Raw genomic sequence first — 9,935 nt, 5'->3', positions numbered from 1 at the left:
GAGGGCTTATGCTATGAAGATGACAAGGAGGAATTTACTGGAAACCTTAACGCCAGAGCCCTCAGCCAAGGGTTTTAATTAGGACCTCTAGGGAGTCCCCAACACCTTTAAAAGGATATCCTGAATATCTCTATGTGTATATGTCATTTTTCTAGAGCTGGTCCACAGATCGGATCCAATTCTGAAAGGGGTCCACAAACCTAGAAGCCCAACAGGGTTAAGGTTTCCTGCACTGTGTAGGTCCAAGCATTAGCCATGGGTCAAGCAGTCTCCTGCACTGATTAAAATCAGTGTTTAGCCAGCTCTTGCCTCTCCCGCCACAAAGACAAATGCTGTGTTTTTGCATCCTGAAATGTCAGAGCTAAAGGATGGATCCCTCAAAGAAAATCTAGGCCACACCTAGTCAAGAGATTTGCAAAACTACTCTGGGGGGTAGCTCAGCGCCTGGTCCATGAGAAGGTGGGTGCTGCAAGCTTCGTTTCCCTCCACCACTTCTCTAGAGCAGCCTGGATTTTTGCTAGTGTGTATGGATTTTTAAATATTTTGCCAAATTGGTTTTGCTGCTTAAAAGTTTGGAAATCCTAGTTGTAACCTAGCTCCCTCGCTTTAGGCATTGAGACACTGAGGTGGAAACAAAGGGAAGGGAGTACAAGGGCGCAGAGCAAGTCAATAGCTTGGTGTAGATCCACATTTCCTGCAAAATCAGCATCACCTGGGTTCTTGTTACACATGCCAATGTTTAACCTCACTCGACCTGAATCAGGTTGATGGCGGGCAGCAATCTGGTTTAACAAGCTCTTCAGGTGACTGACGGATGGTAAAGTTTGCGATGCACTGGCATACAGGAGAAAGCTACCCAGAGACCTACTTTGAGGCAAGCTCCATCGCTTAGCAAGAGCATCCTTGGGCAAATCATGACACGGTTTCTTTATTTGTAGGAGAATAATGTTTGCCTCACAGGCTTGTAAGGATCAAAAAAAGAGAACAGAGGTGAAAGTGCTCTGTAAAGCTTAATATGCTTTGCATGTATAAGTGATGTGGATTCATGCCAGCGTTGGTGGGCCTTGACATCAGGACTCAGGTCTCCATAGAGCCTCGGACAAAGTGCTTTCCCCTGGCCCTCAAACACTGAAAGATGAGGAGCAGGCTCTTGGAGCTCAGTTCTAGTCCAGGTCAAGGGACAGTAAGAGGCAAAAGTCATTGTTGGCTGGAAGCCTCCTGAAAGCTGGGATTTGTGTGGCCAGGTTCCTGGGTAGGCTGCTTCAGATGGTAGGGGTGGGGATGGGGGGTGGGATGAGGGAGAGGTTTGGGAGACAACCTGGCAGGAAGTAGCCCTAGCTCAATGCCCTTGGGCCTTTTCCTTCTGACTGGAAATCAGAGACTGATTAGAAAAAGTGTTTTCAGTTGTACGCATTTAATTGGGAACAGGGTTGGGGGTCCAGGGAAGGGAGCATAGATTATATTGCTATTCAACAACTGTAATTGAGAGTCACCCCTTCATGATTCCTGCCCCAAAGGAACACCAGCTTTGTGGGGGAGTCTGCTGTGTCAACATAATTATAACAGAGTGACAAGTGCTTAAATAGAGGTATTGTTCAAGATGCCTGCAAGGCCCACTGGGTGGGGGGCGACTAACAATGTCTGGGCAAGGAGGTGGGACAGCTTAACAGAGGAGGTGATATTAGCAAGGTGTTTTCAGAGTGAATACTAGTCACAACAAGAACTAGAAGATTAAAGTAAAAGTCTGGAGGGGATAAGAAAGAGGAAGGCATGTTGGGGCAACTGTGGAGGGTCCAGGATGATTGGAACAAGGGTTATGTGAAGAAAATGTAGGTTTTGAGGCCAGACAGGTAAGCTAGGGAGGGATCTAGTCAGACTAGTTGAGTTTCCACCCATGATTAGGGAAAGTCATTGAAAATTGAATTGTCCCTCCTTGGAATTCTTTTTTTTTTTTTTTTTTATCACTTCCCCTACCTTCATGCTGCCACTGCCCTCCAAAAAAAGCCTTTCTTAAAAAAAATTAAAGGTATTAGGGTAACATCGCTTAATAACATTCTATACATTTCAGGTGTAGAAAATAACATTCTGTAAGTTTCAGGTGTAGAATTCTCTACTAAGGAAAGTTGTTTTTTCAGCTCGTACCTAGAGTTTTATGTTTATTTTTTTAAATAATTTTTATTGTATTTTTTTCCCATTACCATTTATCCTCCTTATACCTCCCCCCTCCCAACCAAGGAAAGTCTTAATTTACTAATTCATTCTCTAAGTGTACTTCATTCCCTCACTAGAGTGCTAGTTCCAGAAGATGGGAACTGTTTCCTCGTGTTCGGTCTCCCTAGGCCAGTAGAGGCCAAGCCCCTCTTTGTACTCAGTAGATACTTGGCAGGCGTTTGCCTGAGAAATGCGCAAGAAGGTAGCAAGGGGAAAGACAGAGAGGAAGAGGGTAGGGAGACATGAGCGCTCTTAGTCTCGAGGCAGATGACAGAAGGAAAAAAGAGATATCCTCAGATTCGCCAACAGCCCCTACAAAAGGCTCCTGGGCTGGGCTCCCCTGCAGGCACTGTGGTCACCTCTGCCTTTACAATGAGACTGGCGTGAAGTGGCAGGGGTGGGGTGAGGAGGAGTCTCTAGAGAGGCCTGAGGGAAAAGCAGACCCCACCGTGATAAAGGGCCAGGGTTTCATTGCTGGCTTTGCCACTAACTCCCTGTTCAGCTGGGGTATCTCTTGTTTTTGGAGTCTCCGTTGCCACACCTATAACCTGATGGAATTAATGCAGCTGGATACTCCCCGAGTGACTTGCCTTTGAAGTGTACGGTGCCAGGCCACCTGTAGCTCTTGATATTCTGGCCAAGGCCCAGCAGATGATGTGTCTGTGACCCCAAGGCAATCCAGAAGATAAACTAGATCTGAGCTCTCCACCTGGTTCTGACCCACCAGTGCATACCTGGTCCTGCCCAACCCCATCAGAAACACCAGTTGACTAGCATTAAGAGCTGTGTTAGATGGATAGAACTAGAGAGAACTATGCTTAGCAAAGTAAGCCAGGCAAGGAAAGACAAATACCATATGATATCACCTGATACAGGAGACTAATGAACAGCACAAACAAATGAGCAAAACAGAACCAGAGGCATGGAAACAAGGAACAGACTGACAGTGACCAGCGGGGAGTGGGGAGGGAGAGAAGGGAGGTAAGTAGGGGAAGGGTTTAGTAAAGGAACTAGTATAAATGACCCACGGACATGGACAACGGGGTGGGGAATGACTGTGGGAGAGGGGGTGGGCTGGGTGGGGGGGAGCAATGGGGGAAAAATGGGACAACTGTAATAGAAAAACAATAAATAAATCAAAAATTAAAAAAAAATGTTGATAGAAAAAGAAAAGAGCTATTAGCGTACAAAACCTGGAGTGCATATGCCTACTACAATAAAATTCAGGTGAACTCACTTAGGGGGATCCCTCTTCCATAGCTTATCTCAAGATGCAAGTCCCAAGTACAGAAATTTAATTTTTTTCGGAGCAAACGAGTGTGTGTATATGCAGGTGTGCTACGGTTTTTGGTGCTGTTGCTCTTAAAGAAACAGAGCCAGTAGTAGTTAGTAGACAAATAGTTTATGCAGTAAATAAGTGTGGTTACAGTTCATTGTTGTAAATGTTACAGCATTTCCATCACTATTATAGGTGAAACAAATGAAAACCTCATGAAGTAGTCATAGCACATTCATGCTAGTAAGAACATATTGCAAAGCATTACGCGTGCACTATAGGGGGGCAGACAAAATTGGGGATGGAATATGTTTTCACTCAGCTCTGGTTGGCTTTGTATATTTTGTCATTGAGACTTACATTATGTTTGGGTCAAACAAAAAACCCAAAGAGGTTTTATAAAAGTTTACAACCATTAAACAGTATTGTTTAATCCCACAAATAGGTAAAGCAAACTACTATAGCTCCACGATTCACAAACCAGGATTAAAAATAGTCAGTCTGCCTATGTATATAGCTAGCTACAATATGATAGGTATTGAATGTTCTGAGTCTTTTCAAAGGCGCTGACTACTTTAGACAAGCAGGTTTTCCCAAAATATACCGGGTTTGGTTTCCAATGAGAACAAACTGTTGGGATTTTATTTGAAGACTGCACTCCTCTCAGTTCAGGCTTGAGGAGAAGCAAGCTCGGGGAAGGCAGAGAAGGATTAGGAGGAGACCTGAGCAGGACTCTTTGGACAGCGTGACGTTACTTTCCCTGTGAAGTTCTAGACCCGGTTCACAGGGTCAAAAAAAGTGTATTAAAATTGTTGGCCCTCAAAAAGGGCATTTGTACAGCATAGATAGAATGGTAACTCAGTGCCTCTCAAAATGAATTGTTTTATGTTAGAAGAAAACCCAGTGCCAAAGGTTAATGGATATCAATGTTCGAATATTGTATAAAGATCCTTTATTCTAAAACAAAAATGGGATTTAGAAGTATTCTCATGGAAACTAGCAGAGAGAGGGCAATGGGGAGAGAGACAGACAGAGACAATTACTGAGCAGAAAAGCTTTGTAGAGCGTCTCCATAAGGCATCTCCGTCATTGTCCCTTCCATACCTTGCACCCTTAAGAGAATGCAATGGCTATATGTTGCCTTTGAAAAGGCTCACTGGGCTGAACATGCCACTCCAGAGTCACACTTCCTCGGGTCAAAATAAAACAGAACAATAACAAAATCACGACATCTACAAAGTCTAAGGTCTGAACGAGCACAGGCTTCCCATGAGTTCAGAAATTCGGTGAAAGAATTAAAATCGCAAAGCACCTCTTGCAAAACGTACTGTTGCTTGAAAACCACACGAAACACTGTGCAGCCCCCTGCCGAGTGCTTTGAGGTAAATATCCCGCAGGACGCCCACTTAGCCCCAGGGAGGAAGCTTGATTTCATTATCAAGGAAGCCGAGGGGTTCCCAATGCTTCTTTGTATTTGCTGTTTTATAGTTACAAAATGGAAAAGTCAAGAAGTGTGCAGACCTCAATATAAAGAAAATGTTTCTCTAATAAGTTCACTAAGAACCAAACTGGGTTTATGCATAATTGTACACTCCATATATAGATTCCTGTAGATGATTTCACTAACACACGTTTTATACAAAATCCCTTTTGCAAGGACGTATTAAATTTAACAGGCTAAAGAGAAATTATTGCAATATAATGCTTGAAACTGTATACACAATAGCTGTGCACATTATAATAAAGAGGCCTTGAAAAACTGTCTTTGTCTATAAACTACTACTGCCCTTTGGAAATTAAAGCTCTCTCACGACCCCTGGGCTACTTCCCTGTGACACACAGTGCCACAAACATCATGGTGAAAGTCAATACCAAACCTAGTTTAAGATGAGTTTTGTACATTTGTTACTATACAATCAGGAAAAAAAGAGATACAATTTGTATCAACAAAAGGTCATTTCTGGTTATTTGAGGCATTGCTCCTAGCAGCTTTGGTTCATACACATTTTATGAGAAGAGAAGAATGACAATTGTTTTTAGGAAATAAGAACTACATATTCTGCCTTAAAAAATATTTCCTGCATTGGGAGGAGCTTACAAATTCTTTAAAAAATATTTTTCTTTATTTTTAGAGAGAGGGGAAGGGAGGAAGAAAGAGAGGGAGAGAAACATCAATGTGTGGTTGCCTCTCATACGCCCCCAACTGGGGACCTGGCCCGTAACCCAGACATGTGCCCTGACTGGGAATCGAACCGGCAACCCTTTGGTTTGCAGGCCGGTGCTCTATCCACTGAGCCACACCAGCCAGGGCACAAATTTTTGAGTACTAAATACAAACATGTTCAAGATGAACTGCAGCTGACAAGATTAATCTTGTGCTTGCTGGTGAATCGTGCAGGTAGCGGAGACCATGATGCCACTGATGATTTTGGTAGGAAGATGAACTAACTGGCACAAAGTCAGCAGAGTTCTTTACGATTGTCAAATACCCTGGTGTAGACACAGGACAGATTTAGAAGATCCAAGAAGTTGAAAGAATGACATGGTGGGAAATGGCAAGCACTTTAGTGGGAACTGTTCCTCTCTATGGACCTACATGACATAAAATACTTTTACACCTCAGTATGCTGGGGGGGGGGGGTGGAAAGATCAGAGGGTAGGAAATGAATGTGAAGCTGTGGTTAACAGAAGAGAAACATTGGTTGAGATGCAGTTTTGATCACCCAGGACAGAGACGGAAAGCCAGAAAGCAGCATGCAAGCCATTATCAAACCACCAGAAACAACCCTGACTACAGCCTCACATTCGGAGTGTTTCAGAGTAAGAAACATTTATAGGCAGTGTCACACCTTCTCATGAAGAAACGAAAGGCCAAGGCCAGGCCTTCTCAACTTTCATGAAAAAACGACCGTAGAAATTAGCAACTTCCAGCTCAATACATAGTGAGCTGGTCATGGTTCAAAATGCTGAACTATACAATGGATTCAAAAAGGGGGTTCATTTAGTGCAGCTTTTAAAAAAAACAAAAATGCCTTCTCCAGAGGCATTTAGCTACAAAGGTTCCCACCCTGAGCAAGATACAAGTTGTGCAAATGATGCCACTCAACCCAAAGTCCTGCCTTCTTTAGTAATGCATTTAAGAATGATCTAAGGGCAAGTTCACGCTCTTGGAGTGCATGTGAAGTGCATAACTGAGCCAGCTATTAGAAAAGCCGTAGCATCTCCTTCTGGGAGCTACCTTTTTCTATCTAGAAAATCCCCTGGTTTGGTTTCCTAAAGAAATTCCGCTCCACCAGTGATCAACTTCATTGCCCAAAGAATGGACAGCAGGAGAAAGCGAACTGCATGGCTGTGCACTTGTCCTCCATTGCGTTCCATCCTGTGATGTTGAGTACTGCATAGATCAGAAGTCCGAAGCTCATCCGTGAGCCCCTCCTCAAGTGCAGCTTTGGTGTTCATCGTGCAATGCCGCATGAGTTTGGCCATGTCTCTGGTGGTCAGTTCCTTGTTCCTGGTCAAACTCTTCTGTGCTTGTCTAGTGCACACCTGCTACGCCTGGGAGGGGAGCTTATCCATCAGCTACTCTGCAGAAAAAGGCTGCAATCTGATCCCTAATTTGTTGAGGTGAAGAGATTTATAAGCTAAGAACTGTCTACGTGTTGACAGGTAGAAAAGTGCAAAGGAAATAGAGCTAATTGGCTCGGGTGTTTAAGAAAGCAATGCTCAAATACTGGTATGTAATTTCACTTTCGAAACTCGTTGAAACTGTGAAACGTGACATAAAATCATCAAGTCAGATTTGTGATCTATTTAGCTGTAGACTAAGGGTCCGTGTAGAGCCTATGTTATCATCATTACTATTTAAAAAGTTATACAGAGATACACACACATCTCAAACTAAATACATACAGTCATACATGCAGTATAATTCCTATCAATAGGTTTGAAATATAGCTCTAGAAGCTTCAGTGCGCCCCTACAGCTTGTTTAATAAAGATATTAAATGGTCAGATATCCATGCAATAAAATATGCATTTACTTTTAAATACCTTTAAATATTCCCATTAAAAATTCTAAAAGGTTAATTCAACATGTTATCTGATCCTGATGTTCTCTAAATTAGATATATCATCAACAGTTTGTAGTATAAAACCTGTAATTACGACAACATCTATCATGGAATCCCTTGGGGTTTCTTGCATTTAGGTCTCTCCCCTAGGGTTTTGTCCTTCATTACCTGCACAGTGCAGTGCAAAAGGGCATGAGACTTGGAGTCAGAGGACTTGGGTGTGAGTGCGTCCTCACTGGGTCATTTGGTACCAGGATGACCTTGGCAAATAACTTAATCTCACTGAGCTTCAGTTTCCTTGTGTAGAAAACAAGGCATCAGTAAAACTTACCTCACAGGGTTGTTATGTGCTTCAGTGACATAAACACTCTGTACCTTGCAAAGCACAGCACACAATGATTAGTTAGTGTTATCATAGGATTAGTGCATTAGTAGTATTAATACTCATATCTGTATGAAGGAATAGGTCTAATGCCACATCAGCGTGCAGCCCTAAGTTTAGAAACAATCAAGGCTGCCAGCTGCTGGGCATCTGCTGTGTGGGGGTTCTTCTCCATCACTGCGAGAACGATGTTGGACGGGAAAATATTGCAGAGGTTCTTGTAGGTCTGATACTGGTGTTCTGGGATCATATGCTCCCTGGAATCATTGCACATTCCAACCCAAGGATTCCTCCAAAGCTGCTCCATCTTTTCAGGCACGCTGCGTACCATGACTGGCTCATAGCATGGCTGCATGAGGCTGTTACTCAGGGGATAGGAGTGGTAGCCATAGGAATCGGTTGCACAAGGCAGTGGGTCCCAGCTGGCATGTTGTTCCCGGCACAGCGGAGGGCGTCTTTGCCTCATGGGGTTGCTCTCATAGAGGCGGGAGTCAGAAATGCTGTCCATCCGAGTCATCACCAGGGCACGTCCTGGCTGGGGGGTTGCCCCAGGATGGATACTGGGAGGCATGGGGTACTCTCCAGGACAGCTGGAGCGAGCTCCAGCTGCTGGGTGCTGGGCATGCAGAACTAAGTGGGGGACTGACTGCTTGTGGGGGGCTTGCTTAGAATCCTCCGGGCCATAGCTCTGTACTCGCGTTAAGGCTTCATGGTAACCATGAGGAAAAGGCTGAAGACGGTTTTGAGATGCTGAGCGATGCAGCTTCAAACTGCCTTCGGGACGGGCATCAGCTGCAGCCAAGTACAGGTTGTTGTAAGAAGAATAGTTGTCGCTCCTGGTATGGCTCATATGGCTGTCAGGACAGAGGCTGGGACTCCTGGCGTACAGCCCCCGGTCTGCTTCAGCCATGTAGTACTCTCGACTATGCATGCTGTTGATGTTCATTTTGGAGAAGTCGCCTAACACTGAGTAGTAGCCATGGTCCCCCAAGGACTCAAACTTTGGGTATTGCTCAGCATAGCTAATAGGGGTCCCGTGGCTGTTGGTCACCAGGATGGGGGGGTACTGCATGCTGGCCATGTGCTCCAATGAGGACTTCTGGTGGGGGAAATGGGAGGATCCCGGCACTGGGCTGCTGGCTGAACGGGTGTTGAGTGCACCCACTGCATGGCTTTTGGGAGGTGGGATTGTGGGGACACTGAGGGCAGTCACAAGTGAGGGGACAGAGCTGGCCTCAGGCTTACGGGAAATGGACAGCCACTCCTCAGGCTCCACAGCCACGGACCGGATGCTGGGATCTGATTGGCGCTTGGGGGCCACACGCTTGACTTCTGAGGTTATCTCACCCTTGGCATTAGACAGCCCCGTGCCGCACTTGGCCAGGGTCCCTTCGCTCATGGTTTTCACTGTGGACAGTTTGGCACTGATGCGGAGCTCATCAGCCACTGACCGCTGCGGTTGGTTGGCCCGCTCCGGATGGTAGTATTTGCACTTGTGGCCATAGGTGCATTTTTTGCCTGAAAAAATAATGTCGTGGGGTAAGACCTCTCTCATAGTGGTGCAACTCTCGGTGCTAGAAACTGTCGTAACAATCTGGTCAGTTGGGTTAGAGTTTTACTGTTTGGGGTTAAAGCCAAAAAGTAGCTTTCCGTGAAGATGAGAGACAGACAAGACCAAGGAGTCATCACACACCGTGAGGGGAGAGAGAAGAAGGAAGCTGGGAGGAAGCTGCAGTGTGAAAGCTAGGAGCTAAGCAGCTGAACAGCCTCTGTTTTCCTATAACACCCAACTTTGCCTGGGCGTGACCCGCGTGCCGAGGCGGTGCCAAGTGGCAGCAGGCGGCACAGTGCGATGCAAAGGGCACGGGCTTGGAGGCCAGGGAGACCTAAGTTTCAGGTCCATCTATGTCACTGACTAGCTGGGTGACCTTGGGAAGTTGACTTTACTTCTTGAGCCTCCTGTTCTTCTTCTGTAAACAAGGGTTGCAATTATGTCT

General features: G+C 45.2%; 1 protein-coding gene across 1 annotated transcript in view; it reads right to left on the bottom strand.

Moving 5' to 3' along the window:
• Window positions 1–4,978: 4,978 nt before the first annotated feature.
• ZC3H12B (zinc finger CCCH-type containing 12B) overlaps window positions 4,979–9,935 on the bottom strand; it is a 32,185-nt gene continuing 27,228 nt past the window's right edge. The window contains exon 6 of the mRNA XM_090264932.1: window positions 4,979–9,456. Within this exon, the coding sequence (XP_090121058.1) occupies window positions 8,036–9,456 (1,421 nt within the window). The 3' untranslated portion in view covers window positions 4,979–8,035. The remainder of the gene's footprint in view (window positions 9,457–9,935) is intronic.

Source organism: Furipterus horrens, unplaced genomic scaffold (assembly GCF_987537825.1).
Source record: "Furipterus horrens unplaced genomic scaffold, mFurHor1.1.pri manual_scaffold_17, whole genome shotgun sequence".
Taxonomy (NCBI): Eukaryota; Metazoa; Chordata; class Mammalia; order Chiroptera; family Furipteridae; genus Furipterus; species Furipterus horrens.
The sequence above is the reverse complement of the archived record's forward strand: the minus strand, read 5'-3'. Positions and strand labels throughout refer to the sequence as shown.